We start from the raw sequence: 20,131 nt of genomic DNA, 5'->3' as shown, positions 1-20,131 counted from the left end.
GCAGTGAAGAAGAATAATAACAACAACAGTTGCAACAATAAACAACAGTAACAACCATAATATCTACAAAAGGTATAAATAATAGAACAGAATACAATACAATACCGTACATAATCTACTATATATACATCATATATCAGACATAATAAAATTATAATATACTCAGACATCGTACATCAGAATATAATTGTGGTGGGTGGACCTTGGCTGGCTGCCAGGTGCCCACCCAGACGCTCTATCACTCCCCTTCCTCAGCTGCACAGGGGGAGAACGATGCGAGGGGTTTGCGGTCACTTCATCGCACATTGTCTCTGCCCCTACTTCCTCCTCACTCTCTTTCCCTTCTCCAGCATGGGGTCCCACCCACAGGTGACAGTCCTCCACCAACTGCTCCGATGTGGGTCCTTCCCACAGTCTGCAGTTCTTCACAACCTGCTCCAGCGTGATCTCCAATCCAGGGGGTCACAGGTCCTACCAGAAGCCAGCTGGGATGGGCTTTTTGGGGGGTCTCTGCAAAGGTCTTGGTCCTCCCCCATAGGTTTTGCAGCCACGGTAGTGCGGTTGAGGAACCACTGCAGCCTGGGTGTCACAGACCTGTGATGCTGCAGAAGATGCAGCAGCACCTCGGCAATGATGCTTGGGTGCCAGGTGGAAGTACAGCTTTGCCATTGCCATCACTGCCTGCAGAGAGAAACACAAGCGTTACCTGGCGAGCATGGGGACAACCTAGGAGATGTCTGTGTCCTCCAGTATTCCACCCAGCAGCCCCCAGAGGAAGCCCAGCCCTGGGTGTCCCTCAACCACCCTGGTGGCTCCTTGGCCAGTGGGGAGACCAGGCTCATGGACATCACTGGTGGCCTCCGGGGATGGACAGGGCTGGGGCAGGGGGCTCACAGCGGCATTGCGGCTCTGCAGCACGGGCTTGGTGTTGCGCAGGAATAGGTGGTGATCAGGGTCCATGATGTAGACCTTGCACTTGGCCAGCGAGACTGCCTCTGCCTTGGTGTCCTTGGTGTCCTCGGTGTCCTCAGTGTCCTCCTCCTTGGAGCCATAGAAAGCCTTCTCGGCTCTCTCCTCCAGCAGGGACTCCTGATGGTAGGTGGGATGCCTTGCATCCCTCAACAGCACCCTCCTTTTCCCCACCTCCCTACCACAAAACTGGGCTCCCAGTGCACCCCGAGGCTCCTAGGGCACCACAAGGCTCCTACAGTCATGTTCTGGCTGGGGCAGAGGAACTGGGTGCACATATGTCCTGATGACCACCTGCTCCCACTCCTCCACATCGATGCGCAGGTTGCAGAGCTTGCGGTAGTTTTTGTGGATGAGGTCGATGCTCCCTGAGCAGACCTCCTCAAGCGCCATCACCATGCTGCTGGCCATCATCTCGGTAGGGAAAGTCTGGGATGACTCACCAGAGTGGTGGCATCTCCATAAAGATGCCGGTTTGGTGGGGATGGTGGCATCTTCATGAGGATGACAGCTTTGTGGGGATAGTGGCATCTCTATGAGTATGCCAGCTCAGCAGGGATGGCTGCATCCTTGCCAGGATGCTGGATCATGGGGCACAGTGGCATCCATGTGAGGATGCTGATTTGGAGGGGACTGTGGTATCCCCAGGAGGATGCTAGTTTGGCAGGGATGGCTGTATCCCTTTGAGGATGCCAGCTTGGTGGGGACAGTGGCATCCCCATGGGGATGCTGGTTTGGTGGGGATGGTGGCTTCCTCGTGGTGATGCAGGTTCGGTGGAGGAGATGGCAACCCCACGAGAATGCCAGCTCAATGGCTGGGTTAACAAGGAAGGCTGTGGCATGCCCAGGAGGGATGGGTCACCAGGAGGACTGTTTTCCCCAGGAGGGCTGACATACACAAAGAGGGCTTGGGTCCCTATGGGGTTGTAGTTTCACTGGGGAGTACAGTGTCCCAATGAGGGCTTGGTCACCAGGAGGACTGTAGCCTCCCCAGGAGGACTGGGGTCCTCAGGATGGCTGGGTTCCCAGGAGGGCTCTGGTGTCCCTGGGAGGGCTGTGTCACCAGTAGGGCTGGGGTCCCCGAAGAGGGATTGCTGCACTCCCTGATCCCTCCCCATCTTTCCTGTGATGTAGTCCAGGGTAGCGAGCTTGCTGTGTGCCCCCCTTGGTGCCCTAAGGATCTTGAACTCCGCCATCTCATGGTCATGCAGACAAGACTGCCCTTGGGCAAGTACTTTAGAGTGTAGAATAGAATATAGAATAGAATAGAATTAATATACGTCGCAACATAAAATAATGTAGTATAACATATAACAACATATAATATATAACATATAGGATAGAATATAGAATGGATTATGGATTATCAATTATGTATAATATAGGATGATTGAATATACAATATATATGATACCACAGAATTAATATAATTTGTAATGTAATATATAACATATAATATACGGTGTATAGTATGTAGCATATAATACACAGACTATAATATATGCTATATAATGTATTATGTATGACATAATAATATAAGGTAATGTATAAATATGATATAATATGATTTAATATAATGTAATAGAATGTAAATGTGTATAATTATATAATCTATAATGATGTATGATATACAAGCTATACGATCTGTACTATATAATCACATCCCAAACCCTACTACTGCTAACATCCCGAATTATGCCCGTTTTACTGCTGAGCTGGCACCCAAACCTGTGCAGGTGGGGGGGGGGGGGGTGTCCAGGCCGGGGGACCCCTTTTGAGGGTGGCAAAGCCCCCCCCTTTCCCCCCTCCAATGTAGGGAGGGGACGAACCGCCCGGGCACTGCTCCCCTGCACCGCGCATCCCTGGAGGGGGGTGGCAGGGCTGTGTGTGTCCCCCTTGAACCGCGCATCCCTGGAGCGGGGGTGGCGGGGAGGTCCCCCCCCGGAACCGCGCATCCCTGGAGCGGGGGTGGCGGGGCGGTCCCCCGCCTTGAACGGCGCATCCCTGGAGGGGGGTGGCGGGGCTGTGTGTCCCCCCCTTGAACCACGCATCCCTGGAGCGGGGGTGGCGGGGCGGTCCCCACCCTGAACCGTGCATCCCCGGAGCGGGGGTTAGCGGGGCGGTCCCCCCCTCCCCCGCCCGGCGCTGACATCAGTCCCGGCGTCCCCGCCGCCGCATCCCGCCCGCATCCCGCCGCCATGGCCGCCAGCCCGGCCTACGGGGAGGAGAAGGGGGGGTCCTCCAGCCTGGGGGAGCCCGAGTACGGCCACGACCCCGCCAGCGGCGGCATCTTCTCCTCCGACTACAAGAGGTGGGGACAAGGTGGAGGAGGCGGGGGACGACAGGGGACAAGGGCCGAGCCTGGCCGGGTGGCTGCCGCCGTGGGCCTCGGCCGCCATCCCCGGCGGTACCCGATGGGGGCTGGCAACGGTCCCCCCCCGGGTGGGGGACGGGATGAGGATGAGGATGGGGATGGGGATGAGGATGGGGACAGGGGACGCCGTCACGCCGCTGCCACTGCAGGTTGCAAAGGCCGCGCAAGGTTTCGGGGGAAAACCGCAGGGTTTTAGAGCCACTGTGGCGGGGGGGATGAGCGGGGACCCCCCCCAGAGCACCCCCCATCCCTGGGCGGGGGGAACCATGGGCACGGTGTCCCCCCCCGGGCTCCGCTGGCTCCCACGGCTCTCGCGGGGGTCCCCGAGTGACGGCACCCCCCCCACCGAGGTCCCCAGACGGCGGGAGGGGCTGAGAAATGTCACCCCTGTGTGGGGCAGGCTGATGGGGGGGGCGGGGGGTGAGACAGGGACGCAGAGGAAGGTGAGGGGCAGGTCTCCGGAGCTGCAGGAACGTGGGGGTCCCTTTGTCCCCCCAGCCCTGGCAGTGTCCCCCACTCTGAATGTGCCCCCCGCCCTGACCTCCTGTCTGTGTCCCCAGTCTGGCAGTGTCCCCCTCCCTGACTCGCTGACAGTGTCCCCCATTCAGGCAGTGTCCCCCATCCCTGGACCTGTCCCTAATGCCACAGCAGTGTCCCCCTGTCTAGCAGTGGCACCCCCCCCCTACCCCTGGCATCATCCCCCAGTCTGGCAGTGTCCCCCCAGCCCTGATGCACTGTCCTCCCAACTCTGGCAGTGTCCCCCAACCCTGAAACACCCCCCTCAGCAGTGTCCCCCAGTCTGGATATGTCTCCCCAGCCCCAAGTCTGGCAGTGTCCCCCAGCCTGGCAGCACTTTGTCCCCCATTCTGGATGTGTCTCCCATCTGTGACCCGCTGACAGCGTCCGCATCTCACAGTGTCCCCCCTTCCCTGATCCCCTGGCATTGTCCCCTGCTCTGGCAGGGGGATCCCCCCAGCCCTGACTCCCTGTCAGTGTCCCCCAACTCCTTGGTGTCCTGGCAGTGTACCCCTGTCTGGCAGCATCATGGTCCCTACCCGGCTGTGTTCCCCAGTCTGGCAGTGTCCCTCCATCCCTGTCCCTCTGGCAGTGTCCCCCAATCTGGCAGTGACACCCTAGCCTTGACCCACTGACAGTGTTCCCAAGCTGGATATGTCCTCTCATCCCTGCCCTGCTGGGGGACTGCCCCAAGGCTGGCAGTGTCCCCTCATTTGTCAGTCTCCTCCCTCCCTGACTCCCGGCAGTGTCCCCCAGCCTGGCAGTGTCCCAATCCATGATCCCCTGGCAGTGTCCCCATCTCACAGTGTTCCCCCTTTCCATGAGCCTCTGGCAGTGTCCCCTGGTTTGACCCCCACTGGCAGTGTCCCCCAGTCTGGCATTGTCCCCTGATCCCTGCCCCTCTGGCAGTTCCCCAGTCTGGATGTGTCCCCCATCCATGACCCGCTGGCAGTGTCTGCATCTCACAGTGTCCCCCCATTCCCTGATCCCCTGGCATTGTCCCCCGCTCTGCCAGTGTCTCCCCAGCCCTGACTCCCTGTCAGTGTCCCCCGACTCCCTGGTGTCCTGGTAGTGTAGCCCTGTCTGGCAGCATCATGCTCCCTACCCCTGGCAGTGTCCCCCAGTCTGGCAGTGTTCCCCCACCCCTGATCCCCTGACAGTGTCCCCAGCCTGTGCACTGCCCTTCTCCAAAGCCTGTCCCCTTGTGGCCACACCAGATCTGTCACCATCCCCATGAGCCGGGCATGGCGCGTGGGGCAAGAGAAATGCAGCCCCACCACACATGTGGGACACCCACAGATGTCCCGCTGTGCCACCCTCACCACCCAGGTGGGTGTCCCATCATGATGCTGGGTCCCCGGCCAGGACTGAGCCACCCAAACCACCCGGGAGGAGCTCCCTGTAATGTCCCCAGGCCACAGCTGCAGGACAGGTGTCTCTTGGGATGTGACACCACAGGGTGGCTTTGTCCACTGGGAAGGGCGTCGTGGGCGTTGCAATTGTGGCTGCAACCCAACCCCAGCCCCAGCATCAGGTTTCAGCTGGCGGTGCAGGTAGTAAGCTCGGGGCCACAGCCGTGCTGCTGTCCTCAGGGCCACCACCCCTGGCCAAAGCCATGCTGTCCCTGCCGCCGGTGCAGAAGCTGCTGCAGCAGCTACCGGCGGGGCCAGCCAGGCGGCCAAAAACACCGGCGGGTGGCGACGTGGCTGAGGAGGTGACGAGCCCGGTGCTGGCCGCCGAGGCTGGACAGCCTGCCTGCTACAGCGCCCTGCGAGCTGATGAGCTGCAGCCACTTGCCAGCACCGAGCCTGCAGTGGCCACTGGCACCGGGCCACCGCTGCGGTAAGACCCCTTCAAGGAGATCCCCTGGGACCCTCCAGTGACAGTGGCTCTGGCTGAGCATCGTCCCATGGGTGCCACCCCCAGCTACTGTGGCTGGATACAGCCTTGTAGGTCTCCCCGGTGTGGTGGGGATGGACGTCCCTTGGAAAAGTGGACAGTGGTGACAGCCAGCCTTATAAAAGGCTGGTGGCATTTTCCCAGGCCAGGGAGGGGACTGGGGACAGGCTCTGCATTGGGGTGCAGTGGCACATCCATGCCACTGTGCCCATGGGGGACAAGAGACACCAGCCAAGCAGGGCTGGTGGCTGGGATGGAGCCGGCGATGGGTGCCTGCTCGCTGGGAAGCGATTTGGGGACATCCTAGGGTGAGAGCCACAGCTGGGCTGGGACAGGGTCCTTGTCCCAGTGCCTGGGATGGGGACAGAGCCGGGTGCCAGTGCTGCGCTGGTCCCTCCGGCTCCTCTTTCACCTGGCTGTAACCCAACTCCCGTCCCCATAAATATTGCATGGCGAAGGGTCAGGTTGACAGCCTGATGGCAGGCTGGGAACAAAAAAAAAAAAGACTTAAAATGGCTAAAAATAGAAAACTGGATATTTTTTTTCCCCTCCGGCATGGTGCAGGCATGATGACCTCAAGGAGATGCTCGATAGCAACAAGGATTCACTCAAGCTGGAGGCCATGAAGAGGATCGTGGCGGTGGGTGTTGCTGCCACCGGCGGGGACCACCGCTGGTGCCGAGCCAGCTGCCCTGTGTCACACCGCTCCTTTACCCCCTAGATGATCGCACGGGGAAAAAACGCCTCTGACCTCTTCCCAGCTGTGGTGAAAAACGTCGCCTGCAAGAACATTGAGGTGAGGAAGGTCTCGGGTGGCCCTGGTGGCACCCATGGGTGTCCCCAGGGTCTGGTGCCTTCCCTGCAGGAGGGTTTTGGGGATGGGCTGGGTTTTGTGGGGGGCTGTGAGGTGGCCCCACCATCTTCACCCCGCAGGTGAAGAAGCTGGTGTACGTCTACCTGGTGCGCTATGCAGAGGAGCAGCAGGATCTGGCCCTGCTCTCCATCTCCACCTTCCAGCGAGGACTCAAGGTGGGCTGGTTTGGGGAGCCGGGGGGTGGGTCTGGGGGAGGGCAGCAAGTCCCTCCATGCCGCGCTGCAGCCCCCCGCATGTCCCCACAGGACCCCAACCAGCTGATCCGCGCCAGTGCCCTGCGGGTCCTCTCCAGCATCCGTGTGCCCATCATCGTGCCCATCATGATGCTGGCCATCAAGGAGGCCGCCTCAGACATGTCCCCGTACGTGCGCAAGACGGCCGCCCACGCCATCCCCAAGCTGTACAGGTATTGGCGGGGGGGGTTGGCTGCTAAATTTTGGCGGTACCAATAAGGGTGTAGTGCTGGGTTCTCAGCTGCTTGGTGCGTGCAGGGACAGGCAGGGATGGGGGGGCAGTTTGGTCTGGCCGCACCTGCCCTGCTCTTCCCTCACAGCCTTGACTCGGACCAGAAGGACCAGCTCATCGAAGTGATTGAGAAGCTGCTGGCAGACAAGACCACAGTGAGTGGGGCGCCATGTCTCCCCTGCCCCTAAGTCTGGGGATGTCACCATCCCCGTTGACCCAGTGTCCTCGGGGGGATGCAGATGTCCCCACCAAATTGGTGTCCTTGTGGGGATGCAGCCATCCATGCAGAGTGGGAATCCTTGCAGTGATGCTGCTGTTCCCATCGAACCAGCATCCTCATGGGGTTGCCACCACACGCACTGAGCTAGCATCCTTGTAGAAATGCAGACATCTCCACAAAACTGGTATTCTTGTGGGTCTGCAGCCGTCCCTGCAGAGCTGGCATCCTTGTAGGGAGGATGCTGTCTCCAACAAGCTAGGATCCTCATGGGGATGCAACCATCTCCACCAAGCTGGCATCTCCATAAAGAAGCCACCGTCCCCAACAAACCAGCATTCTTATGGGGATGCCACCATCCCCCCATCAAGCTGGCATCATGATGGAGATGCCATCACCTCAGTGAGTCACCCCAGGCTTTCCCTCCCCAGCTGGTGGCTGGCAGCGTGGTGATGGCATTCGAGGAGGTCTGCCCGGAGCGCATCGACCTCATCCACAAGAACTACCGCAAGCTCTGCAACCTGCTCATCGATGTGGAGGAGTGGGGGCAGGTGGTCATCATCAACATGCTGACCCGCTACGCACGCACCCAGTTCCTCAGCCCCAACCAAAACGTGAGTGTGGGAGCTTTGGGATGCCCCGGGAGCCTCGGGGTGCCTTGGGAAACATGGTTTGGGTCAGGGAGGTGGGGTGAAGGAGGGTGTTGTTGCGGGGGTGCAAGGCGTCCCACCTACTGGCAGGAGTCCTTGCTGGAGGAGAGCGCCGAGAAGGCTTTCTACGGCTCCGAGGAGGAGGACACCAAGGACACCAAGGCAGAGGCAGCCTCACTGGCCAAGCGCAAGCCCTATGTCATGGACCCTGACCACCGCTTGCTCCTGCGCAACACCAAGCCCCTGCTGCAGAGCCGCAATGCCGCAGTGAGTCCCCTGCCCCAGCCCTGTCCATCCCTGGAAGCCACCGGTGGTGTCAATGAGCCTGGGCTCGTGATGTCCCCACTGGCCAAGGAGCCACCAGGGTGGCTGAGGGACACCCAGGGCTGGGAGTCCTCAGGGATGGACTTCCTCTGGGTGCTGCTGGGTGGGACACTGGGGAACACAGCCAGCCACCAGGGTGTCCCCATGCCCCCCCAGGTGACGCTTGGCTGTCTCCCCACAGGTGGTGATGGCCGTGGCACAGCTCTACTTCCACCTGGCACCCAAGGCAGAGGTTGGCGTCATCGCCAAGGCGCTGGTGCGACTCCTGCGGAGTCACAGGTTTGCTGCACCCAGGCTGCAGTGGTCCCCTACCTTGCCATCCCCATTGGTGGGACTCATGGGGGACCCCCAAGACCTTGGGAGAGACCCCCAAAAAGCCCGTCCCTGCAGGGACATCAGGTTGAGGCAAATTGCCAAAAAAAGAGGGCTTTTTGACCTGTCCCAGCCCAGACATGGAGGAGCAGCACCATGGTGCCACCAGCCTGGTGGTGGATCCTGCCCTGTCTTCATGTGGAAGTGCTGGTGGTGCCCGGCCCTGCCCCACTAATGGCAGTCCCCTCTTTGTCCCCACAGCGAGGTGCAGTATGTTGTGCTGCAGAATGTTGCCACCATGTCCATCAAACGGCGGGTGAGTCTTGGATTCAATGTGGGAGGAGTTGGCCCTGTCAACTCGAGCAGAGCGAGGGCTGGCCAGCAGCCGCTCTCCAAGGCCGGCTGCCTGTGGGTGGCCTTGGTGAGGTGGGGACAGGGATGGCACTAATTCTGCTTTTTCTGCACACAGGGGATGTTTGAGCCCTACCTGAAGAGCTTCTACATCCGCTCCACAGACCCCACGCAGATCAAGATTCTCAAGGTGAGCTGGAAATATGTTTGGCAGGACGCATCACTGGTGGCTTTGGGGCTTCCTGGTGCTTTCCCTGTGGGGCAGCTGTCCTCCATGCCCTGGGGACAGGAGGACAGCAAGGACCCAGTGTCCCAGCACTGTGCCCTCATGCTGCCCGTCTCTCCCTTCTTCCCACAGCTGGAGGTCCTCACCAACCTGGCCAACGAGACCAACATCTCCACCATCCTGCGGGAGTTCCAGGTATGCCATGGCCATACCGGGGTGCCACCCTGGCATGGCTCTGGGTGCCAAAACACCACCATGGAGGGGACAGAGGAGAGCCCCACCAGGAGGAGTGGGCTGAAGCCAGGTCATCCCCATGGGTGGCTCCAAAGATCCCCAACATGTGACTACCACATGGGCGGATGCCCGTCACTGGCATGTGGGTGACATGTTGTGTGTCCCCCCCCATGCCTGCACAGACCTACATCCGCAGCATGGACAAGGACTTCGTGGCTGCTACCATCCAAGCCATTGGGCGCTGTGCCACCAACATCGGGAAGGTGCGGGACACCTGCCTCAATGGCCTGGTCCAGCTCCTCTCCAACCGGGATGGTGAGTGAATGCAGTGGGGGTGAGACAGGGGCTCCATTGCCCTCAGGGCAGGACCCTCCTGAGGCCAGGTCTCTGCCCGCAGAGCTGGTGGTGGCCGAATCTGTGGTGGTCATCAAAAAGCTGCTGCAGATGCAGCCAGCTCAGCACAGTGAGATCATCAAGCATATGGCCAAGCTGACGGACAACATCCAGGTAGGTCGGGGCGTTGCATGGCCTGCAGGACTAGGGGAGCAGCAGCGGTGCCACATGCCCGGGGGCATTTTGCAGGTGCCGATGGCGCGGGCCAGCATCTTGTGGCTCATCGGCGAGTACTGCGAGCATGTGCCCAAGATCGCACCCGACGTGCTGCGCAAGATGGCCAAGTCCTTCACCAACGAGGAGGACATCGTCAAGTTGCAGGTCATCAACCTGGCAGCTAAGCTCTACCTGACCAACTCCAAGCAGGTATCAGGGATGCAGCCCCACAGCGTGCCTCAGTTTCCCCAGTGGGGAGGAAGAGGCTGGCCCTGAGTGTGTCCCCTGGCGCAGAGCAAGCTGCTGACCCAGTACGTCCTCAACTTGGCCAAGTACGACCAGAATTATGACATCCGCGACCGGGCTCGCTTCATCCGCCAGCTCATCGTGCCCACTGAGAAGAGTGGGGCCCTCAACAAGTACGCCAAGAAGCTCTTCCTGGCTCAAAAACCTGCTCCCATCTTGGAGTCCTCCTTCAAAGGTACCCACCCCTGGTCACAGAACATGGGAACACAGAGCCAGCTATTACCACGGTGCTGCATGGCTGTCCCCGAGCTGCTGCCACCTCTCACCCCGCTGTAGATCGGGACCATTTCCAGCTGGGCTCCCTGTCCCACCTCCTCAATGCCAAGGCTGTAGGCTACCAGGAGCTGCCTGACTGGCCAGATGAGGCCCCTGACCCCTCCGTGAGGAATGTGGAGGTGTGTAGAGCACCGTGGTGTGCTGGGGTGCACGGGGGTGCCAAAGTGGGGGCATCTTCTCGAGGTCGTGGGAGAGCCCCAGAAGGTGCCCAGGTTCTGCTCAGCTGCCCCATGTCCCCTCTCTGGTGCCCACACACCCGGCTGGGGACAGGAGCTGGGGAGGGCTGCTGTTTGGGTCCTCCACCCATGGGCAATGGCCACGTTCCATCAGCCTTGTGCCCGCAGGTTCCTGAGTGGACCAAGTGCACCAGCCGGGAGAAGAGGAAGGAGAAGGTGGAGAAACCTTTCTACTCTGACTCAGAGGGCGAGTCGGGGCCCACGGAGTCAGCAGACAGCGGTGAGTACCCGGTGGCACAGCAGGGCATGGGGCAGGGGCCACAGTGGTGGGGCAATTGGGCAGGGGTCAGTGTGGCAGGGACATCAGGCAGCTGCCACCATGGAGGGGCATGGGTCAGGAACCGCCATGATGGGGCATCAGGCAGGTGCCACCATAGTGGGGCATGGGACAAGTGACACCGCAGTGGGGTATCAGGCAAGGGATGCCATGGTGGGGCATCAGGCAGGTGCCACAATGGTGCAGCATCAGGCAGGGGACACTGCAGTGGGGACATCCCATTGTAGCAGGAACATGGCAGGGGACATGGTGGGATGTGGTGTGGTGTTGCGGGGACGCAGCGGGATGCAGTAGGAAGATGTGGGGATGCAGTGAAGGGATGCAGAGATACAGTGGGATGCAGTGGGAGGATGTGGAGATGCAGCAGGATGCAGTGGGAGGCAGCAGAGGGTTCTGGGATGCAGTGGGAGGATGTGGGGATGTAGCAGGAGGACACAGGGATGCAGGGATGCAGCAGGAGGATGCAGGGATACAGCGGGAGGATGCAGCAGTGGGTGTGAGGATGCAGTGGGGTGCAGTGGGAGGATGCAGTGGGATCTAGTGGGAGAACGGGGGGATGGAGTAGGAGGTTGGGGGGATGCAGTAGGACACTGCAGAGAGGTGGGGGGATGTGGGGGGACGCAGCAGCAGGGCTGAGCCATGGCCCCCACAGAGCCCGAGTCTGCCAGTGAGGAGAGTGGCAGCAGCAGCAGCTCCAGCAGCTCCAGCTCTGGCAGTGAGGAGGAGGAGGAGGAAGAGGAGGAGGAAGGCAGCGGGGAGCAGTCAGAGGACAAGGAGGAACAGGAGGAGAAGAGGACGAAAAGAAAAGAGAAGGAAGGCTCCCGGAAGGCAGCCCCGGGGAGCGCTGGCAGGTACCCCCTGGGAAAGCGGGGTGCCCCTGGCCAAACCCCACCGTGGCCCTGGCCCCCCCTGAGGCAGGGTCTCCCACAGCCCCAGTGAGGAAGAGGAGGAAGAGGAGGGGGCAAAGAAGGCCAAGAAGAAAAAGACATCACAGGGGAGGAAGAGCCATGCTGAGACCTCATCGGAGGAGGCCAGCGCCTCCGAGAGCAGCTCCTCAGGCTCCGACTCAGGCTCCGAGGCAGAGGCCAAGCGGAGGAAGGAGGTGAGGGCCGGGCTGGGCTGGGCTGGGCTGGGGGCAGCACGAGGAGCCCCAGCACCCCCATTCATCCACCCTCCCTGCCTCTCTGCCCCCTTGCAGCCCCCCAGCAGCAAGGCGGGCCCCAAGGAGATCTCCCTGCTTGACCTGGATGACTGTGAGTGGCTGCCTGGGGCAGGTGGGATGGCCGTTACGGTGGCACTGGGGAAACTGAGGCATGGGCACCCACCCTGGTGGGATGGGGGTCCCACAGATCCTTTGGGGGCTGCTGAGCTGGGACGGGGACCAGTGGGGTGAGTGGTCCTTGTCCCCAAGAGGATGGCTGTGGGACAGGTGGCTGTGCCAGTGGGGCTGTCCCTGTTGGGGCACTGCACATGGGATTGTCCCCATGCAGCTGTGCCCCTGGGGTTGTGCCCACCAGGGCTGTCCCCATGCAGCTGTCTCCATGGGGATGTCCCATGGGGCAATGCCACCGGGGCTGTCCCCATGGGGTTATCCTCACAGGGCTGTCCCCATGCAGCTGTCTCCATGTGGCTGTCCCATGGGGCTATGCCACCAGGGCTGTCCCCATGGCGTTCTCCCCACAGGGCTATGCCACCGGGGCTGTCCCCATGGGGCTGTGCCACTGGGGCTGTCTTCATGTGGCTGTCCCATGGGGCTACACCAACCAAGGCTGTCCCCAGGGGGCTGTGGCTTATAAGAGCTCTGTTAACCCCGTGTCCCCCCACCCCGCAGTCACCCCCCCTCCTCCCCAGCCCATCCCCTCCAGCAGCATCGTCTCCACCAGCCTGGTTACTGACCTGGAGGGCCTCACGCTCACTGACACCTCCCTGGCACCCGCCGTAAGTGTCCCCAATGTCCTTCCCGGGGGTCTCCTGGGACCACTGCCACCCGCGGGGCCCGTCAGCCCATGCTGGTCCCTCGGTCCCTCACAGCTGCTGAGCCCGGCGTTCGGCACGGTGAGGACCTACGAGCTGCTGCACCGCATGGCAGGAGAGGGGCTCTCGGTTGAGTACTGCTTCAGCCGCCGGCCCTTCCCGGGGGACCCCCACATGGTGGCCGTCCAGATCCAGATCTCCAACAACACCGATGCTGAGGTGAAGAGCCTGCGGGTCAGCGAGCCCAAGCCTCTCTCCGGCATGCGGATCCAGGAGTTCCCTGAGATTGGTATGGCACGGCACAGCACGGCACAGCCACAACGCTGCCGGGGGGGACGGGGACAGGGGTTGGCTGGTGGAGGGGACGTGGGACACGGTGGCAGCCCTGTGATTTCAGAGTGTCTGGCGCCCGGGGACACGGCCAGTGTGGTGATGGGCATCGACTTCTGCGACTCCACCCAAGCGGCCAACTTCCAGTTGTGGTGAGCGTCCAGCACCGGGCACGATGGGATGGGTGTCCCAGGGGATGGGGACATTGTGGGGTGCTCCAGGGATACGGGACAGCGGGGCAGGGCACGGGTGCTCCAGGGGATGGGAAAAGTGGGATGGGCACCAACATCCCTCCAGGGGATGTGCAGCAGGAGGGGACAGGTGACAGCCAGACAGGGCATGGGGTACCCTGGGAGACAGGGACAGCAAGAAAGGGCATGGGGTACCCCAGGGGACAGCAGAACAGGGTATGGGGTGTTCTAGGGCACTGAGGACAGACAGACAGGCACCAATGTCCTTCCAGGGGATGGAGGACAGCAGGAGAGGCTCCAGGGGACAGCGGGACAAGGTCTCTCTGGGAGACACAGGACAGCAGAATAGGCACCAGGATCCTTCCAGGGGAGGGGGGACACCAGGATAGGCATGGGGTGGTCAGGGGACAGCAGGGCAGGCACCGGGCTCCCTGCAGGGGACAAGGAGGTGTCAGCAGCCTCAGGTCCAGCCTGACAGGTTCCCTCTATTTCTGAGATGGTTTGTGCCCTCAGCTTCCCTCCAGCCCCCCCTACCCAGGGCAGGGATGGGAAGTGGGACACGGAGGGGGGGACATTTTGAGCATGTGTTCTCCTCACCTGCCTGTCTCCCCAGCACGCACACGCGCCACTTCTACGTCTCCATCCAGCCGCCCGTGGGAGAGCTCATGGCCCCTGTGTTCATGAGCGAGAACGAATTCAAGAAGGAGCAGGGTGAGTGGGGGATGGGGATGGGGACAGGGCGGCCTGTGGGCACCCAGTGCCCCAGTGCCAATGCTCACCCCCCTTTTTGTCCCCTCTGCCGCCCTTGCCGTGGCCTTAGAGCACCTCGCGCGGCCGGGCGAGGGTAAGTGGCCACTCGTCAGGCCCCTAGACTAGCTCTGCTCCCCTCGTCCCCCTCCTGAACCCGCAGCCTGCGGGTTGGGGTGACCGCCCTGGTGCCTCTGCCGGGTCCCTGCGCAGTGTGGAGGTCTTGTGCCACCCTTGGCACCATGTCCAGTGAGTGATGGGGACACCCTGGCACAGCGTCCCCATGCTCCTGAAGCAGCAGCATCCCTGCCCTGGCCCTGTGGATGGGGGTCTGCACTGAGCGGTGGGTGCTTGGTGCCCTGCAGCACACGGTCCCATCGCTGCCAGTGACTGGAGGAGCCTGTCCCCAGTAATGTGGCTCTGCCACTGGGCAAGGACAAGCCTGGAAAAGGTTGTGGAAGAAGGATTTTCCCAAATTCGTCTCTGCCTGGAGCAAGCAGGGCAGCCAGTTCAGGATGTCGTGGGGGACCTGGATGTGGGGAGCTTGGTTTGGGGATGGCAAAACGGGGCCTGGCAGGGACACGGCCACTGGTTGTGTGGCCAGAGATGGGCAGGTGCCTCTGCTGCCTGCTCCAGGGAAGCTGACGGGGATGAGTGAGATTACGGAGAAGCTGACGCTGCCCGAGAAATGCCGGAGCGACCACGCCATCGTCCAGCAAGTGACCTCGGCCGCCAACGTGGGCCGCGTGCCCTGCGGTGCTGACAACGAGTACAGGTAGCCAGACCCCCACGCTGGGATCAGGCAGGTGCTGTCACCTCTCCGGTCCCACACAAATCACAGCAGGGACACTCAGGGCTTCCTTTAGGACAAGGAGCCTGCGTGAACCCACACATGATGGTGGCTGTGGGTGGCAGATGCCTCCCTGGTCCCCACCAGAGCATCCTGAGGTAGAGAAGGGTGATGGGGGGACAGCTTGCCCTGAAGCCCCGTGTTTGCTGGTGGGCAGGTTCGCTGCCAAGACAGTGACAAGCGGGAGCCTGGTGCTCATCACCCTGGAGCGACGGGAGGGCGCTGCAGCCCAGCTGACGGTCAACAGCGAGAAGATGGTTATCGGCACCATGCTGGTGAAGGACATCGTCCAGGCCCTGGCGCAGTGACAGCCAGGCCCTGCCGCACCCACGGCCTTGCCGTCCCACCCCCCTCTGCCCCACACCGTTCCCCGAAACACTCCCTGCCCCGATTTCTGCCAGGTTATTCCCCGTTGGGAAGAAGGAGCGGGACAGGGCGGATGGGATGCAGGGAGCTGTCCCGCTCAGAGGCGTGGAGGCAGCTCCAGACCCCACGGGAGCACTGTGTGGCTCCATCCCCCGGCCCCTCACCACCATCTCCTAGTGTAACCCCTATTTATTATGGCCAGGATCACCCAATAAAGCTCTTCTTGAACCCGCTTCCCTTCTCCTCCTCTGCTCTGTGTGCACAGCCGCTGGATCAGCCCCAAACCGTCCCCACACCAGGCACAGCCAGCCTCCCCCGGAATGGGCTGCTGTGGGGACATCATGAGACCAGCCAACTGGGGACATACGAGTTGCTCGGATCGTGTGTCTGCTGGCTTTTGGAGAAAACCCGGCACCGAAACACAGGGCTGGGGTAAACATCCCTGGGGCTTGGCGGAGGGTGGGAAGTGTTCGATCCCAAGTAGGGATCTGAGGAGTCTTGGTAGGTTTCCAGCTATTTATTCAAAGCAGAATTGCTTGTGCTTTGACCACAGAAATACCTGCTACGTCAGGGCTTGATCTATTCTGCAGTGTCACTGGAGGGATTCCGGGGGCCAGCTCGGGGAAGCTTTTCATCTCCAAACTCGGGGTGGGGGTGGGGAGTAGGAAGGAAAAAAAGAAAAAGGAAATTTGACTCTTTATCAAGATATCTCCTCCCAGCACGGGTTGGGTGGGATTTAAGAGAGCCCCAGCTCTCGTTTTCCAAAGCTGCAGCCCAGCAGGGAGCCAGGCCCAGCACTGGAGGGAGAGGATGAGCAGAGGACACACTGGAAGGCCTGCACCCCAAATCACCTCCAGACTGACCCCTTCTGCTGCTGCAAAGTGGGTGAGGGGCTTTCTGCTTTTTCCAGCGCTTGGGCAGGAGACGGGATAAAATCACCTTTATGGCAGGCGAGGAAATGCTGGCCAGAGTGGCAGCACTGCCAACCACTGGGTGTCAAGTGTTTGCTCCGGCAGGGAAGAAAAAACATTTCTATGGGGTTTTCCCATAGAACTGCTTGTTCTCCCTTGAAGTCCTGCCAAGAAAGACAAATGTGTGTTAACCCTGCCTGGTGATGGGAAGAAGGGGATAGAAAGTTCCTCTCTGCAGAAGGAAGGTGCCTTCTGTCCCTTTTCCCTAAGCAGATGATTTCACAGCTCAGGTGTCAGAGGTGAAGACCTTTGCTGAAACCACTTCTGGGGTTCTTAAAAAGCCCTGTGATTTCAAAGAGTTTCTAGTGGGGGTCCCATCACACAGGATTCCAGCCTTAGATCAGGATCCCAGGATTTATTCAAGACGAGTGTCCTCAAGCCTTGACTTAGGTCCAGCACTCCTTACTCCATCACACAGAAGAGCTCACCTGCCGCGGCACGGAGAGGCCGAAGCTGGGAGCCGGCAGCGGCACCGCCACCGCCCCAATTGCCCTGTTTTACCCCCTCGGGGGGGGGTGCCATTCCCCTCAGAGAAGGCACAGCAGCCTGAGGGAAGGCGGATGCCGATGCCGGGCTTCGTGAGGCGCCGCCTCACAGGGCGGGAAACGCCGCGCGCCTGACACCCCGCGCGGTGCACGCTGGGATCGAGGCGGAGTAAGGTGGGGGTGGGAGGGGTGGGTGTGCTGTACGCATGCGCAATAGCCCCTCCTCTCCTCAGCCGCCCCCCCTCCTCCTCCCCCCCCTTCCCTCCTCCCCTTCCATCAAGCCCCGTCGGGGCGGCCGCCCATAAAAACCCGGCGGGGGCGGCAGGGTTGTTACCCGCCAGGCTGTTCGCTTCCCTCCTTTCCGGGATCTGCCCGCTTGCCCGCATGGCCTTCCCGCCGGTGAGGGAACGGGAAAAAGGGGAGGGACGTGTGCTCGGGGAGGCGGCCCCTTTAAGGCCGCCCCTCCTGCCCCGTCACGTGGTTTCACACGTTGGCGGCGGTAGGTGAGGGAGGGAGGAAGGAGGAGGGGGGGGATGTTCTGAGGTGATTTCCCGCCCTTTTTCCATGGCGGTGGGATCCCTCTTTTCCCAGGAATTCCCCTCTTCCCTCAGCAGTGGGGACAGGCCTCTGGGGGCGGGAGGGGGGGGTCGGCCCCTCCTCCCCCCCCGAGGCCTGGCCCCGCTTCTGAGGGAGCTTCACCTCAGGCAACCTGTCGACATCCATTCCACGAGGGAAAAAACAGTGCTCCCAGTCCAACCAGTGCTCATGGTCGCTCTCAGCCCAGGTTATGTGTGGGCAGAGGGAGGTGGAGGTGCTGAGCTGCAGTTGGTGATGGAGGGGTGAGTTTTTGGCTGAAGTAGAAAGCTGTTCTCTTGGTTAAAGCTTCTAAAATCTCTTTTTTTGCTTTAGCGTGCAAAGCGAACAGAGTGGTTATTTCTCCCTTAAACCAGGTGACTGCAAGCTCCATGTAGCTTCTGTTGGTGAGACTTAGGCCCTGTATCCTTAGACCTGTATCAGCAGAGGCAAGAAACAAGTCTGAAAAACAAGTGGGGTTTTTTTTACCCTTCAGTATTCCCCAGCTAAAACCAATTAACGCTTGTTGTTGCTGCTGCTTTGGTGATAAGCTAACTGTGTGTGCTGGCAACTGGAGCCTTGGTGAGGGGCTGTGCAGAGGATGGGAGCTGTGTTTTGTGAGGAGTTTCGGGATCCCTGTTGCTTTGCTGCAGTTTATCTCAACTGAAACAATCTCCCTAAACCAATTAAAAACCTTATTTCTGCTTTGATGATGTGCTGAAACGGGCAGCTGGGATACTGCCTGTTTCCAAAGCTGCTTGGGTGATGGTCTTGTTCCCCCCAAAATACCAAGAAGTAGGTGCCTCAACAGGGAAGCTTCTTTAAAAACAGGTGTTTTGGCAAAATTGGTGTTTTTCCAAAGTCAATGCTCCCATGTGAAATAGTATTATCAAAACCCCTTCCAGTCTTGATTGTGGCCAGGTGTGTTCAAGACCCTTCTCCACCCAGAGTAAACCCAGGGAGAACTGCTTAATCTCAGCCTTGCTGAGGGCGAGAGAGCTGATGCTGCCTAGCCTAATGCCATTTGGGATGTGGCCTTGTTGCTTTGTTAGCAGTGTTGCTTGGTAGGAACAATTACACTGATATCACACTTGTTATCAGTGTAGCTGACTTCAGCTTGGAAAGCAAAATATACCGGGGGAAAAATGACTTTCAGAGCTGCTTTTGTCCAAAGTATGGAGCCATCTTGGCTTGATTATGTTGAGACTGACATTTTAACAGCATCTCAAACTTCGTCTCAGGATTGAAGGCCACCTTGGCTGTAGCTACAGCGCTGAGAAACCCTTTGGGCATCAGCATGGTGCTGTCCCAGTGGGATATCTGTGAAAGATGTGAAAAGTAAAGGCTGAATTGTATCTGAGGTGGATGAGCCTTGTCTACTCCAGAGTGTCCCCAGGAGCTAATGCACATCTTGGCTATACTGGCAGCTGAGCTTTGTTTAATGACTTCCCTAAGGATTAGGATATCGTAATCCTGTGCCCAGCACTGTTGTGATGCTGCAGGTTCTACCTAGCCCTGGGATTTCATTATCTGTAGGTTTCCTACAGGTGTGTCTGCCTCGAGGCTGTAGAGGTTCCTTCATTTCCACTTACCTTGGACATCTTTGGTGGCTCTTGCTGCACAAGTGTATGTTGTTCCACCAACTGAGCTGCTGCAGGTTGTGCGTGTGTCTCTGGAGTGGGACCTCCTGCAGGTAAAACCACAGGCTGCAGCCGTGGGGTTTGCTTGGGGCTGATGGGATGGGAACTCCAGAGACCTGACAGCCACTGTGCTTCAGCTGATGGCTTTTCAATGCGGACCTAGCAAACGAGCTCTCTTGTAAGATGTAATGTGGTAAGGCTCATTGGTTATATTTCTGTTACTCTGAGGGAGTGGAGACTCCCCCCTATTTCAAATCAAGCCTGGCACCCCTTTTCCCATACCAGTGTGTTTGGTTTGGAGTGCTAGAGGTGTCTGGAGCCTGACTGTGCCCTCCCTGAGACCTCAGAGCATCCAGGGGACACATGTTCATGATTTGATATGGGTTCTTGGCTAAGGGTTTAGCTGTGCCAGGATATGATGGACTGTACTCTTGTCTGAGATTCACCTTGATGTGATGCTTTTTTTGGGTCTGTGTTCCAGATCTACCACAATGATTTAACCTGAAGCCTTTAAATTGTTTGCCCTGTGGCGCTGCATGTCTACTGCAGGAAACTGAATTGCCTTTCTCGTTTGTTTCTGATCTAGGAACATCCCTAGAAACTCTTGGCTCTTAAATGGAGATTGGGTGTCTTACCAGGCTTCAGGAAGCAGTGTTTGACTCCTGATGCTGTCAAATGACCTGTCAGCTGGATCACACTTCTGTTTTGACTTGTTCGTCCACTGGCTGCACTGTTAAAATAGTGTCTCCTCTCCTGGATTGGGATTTTGTGGTGTAGCAGGCAGGATCGGCAGAGAATGGCTGTTGTTGGGTCACTGGTTACACCCCAGTGTCACACCATGTGCCAGGTCACTGCAGGGCCCACAGAAGAAGGACCCACCAGTGCTCTGGGGCTGGTGCCTTGGTGAAAGCACAGGAAATCACCAGCACTGAGCCTGAGCAGTAGTGGT

The 20,131-nt window shown here is 59.6% G+C and overlaps 1 protein-coding gene across 1 annotated transcript; it reads left to right on the top strand.

Annotated features, from left to right (window-relative positions):
* The first annotated feature begins 3,153 nt into the window (after nt 1–3,153).
* AP3B2 (adaptor related protein complex 3 subunit beta 2) lies at nt 3,154–15,735 on the top strand. Its single transcript, XM_054215452.1, has 27 exons — nt 3,154–3,280; nt 6,323–6,398; nt 6,480–6,554; nt 6,692–6,787; nt 6,878–7,038; nt 7,186–7,252; nt 7,746–7,928; nt 8,055–8,231; nt 8,470–8,567; nt 8,862–8,916; nt 9,070–9,141; nt 9,310–9,372; nt 9,594–9,726; nt 9,809–9,918; nt 9,994–10,170; nt 10,255–10,441; nt 10,543–10,661; nt 10,887–10,998; nt 11,708–11,906; nt 11,986–12,157; nt 12,254–12,308; nt 12,887–12,993; nt 13,087–13,318; nt 13,427–13,511; nt 14,164–14,261; nt 14,934–15,072; nt 15,305–15,735. Exons 1-27 carry the CDS (start codon nt 3,168–3,170, stop codon nt 15,453–15,455), a joined length of 3,312 nt encoding a protein of 1,103 aa, XP_054071427.1. The 5' UTR covers nt 3,154–3,167; the 3' UTR covers nt 15,456–15,735.
* The last annotated feature ends 4,396 nt before the right edge of the window (nt 15,736–20,131 follow it).

This window comes from Rissa tridactyla, chromosome 9 (assembly GCF_028500815.1).
Source record: "Rissa tridactyla isolate bRisTri1 chromosome 9, bRisTri1.patW.cur.20221130, whole genome shotgun sequence".
Taxonomy (NCBI): domain Eukaryota; kingdom Metazoa; phylum Chordata; class Aves; order Charadriiformes; family Laridae; genus Rissa; species Rissa tridactyla.
This window is presented reverse-complemented; position numbering and strand designations above follow the sequence as displayed.

Excerpts from the sequence above, each read along its gene's own strand:
- AP3B2 (XM_054215452.1), top strand. The coding sequence starts at position 3,168 with ATGGCCGCCAGCCCGGCCTACGGGGAGGAGAAGGGGGGGTCCTCCAGC. Across the intron at positions 8,568-8,861 it reads CGACTCCTGCGGAGTCACAG|CGAGGTGCAGTATGTTGTGC; the intron begins GTTTGCTGCACC and ends TTGTCCCCACAG. Across the intron at positions 12,994-13,086 it reads ACACCTCCCTGGCACCCGCC|CTGCTGAGCCCGGCGTTCGG; the intron begins GTAAGTGTCCCC and ends GGTCCCTCACAG.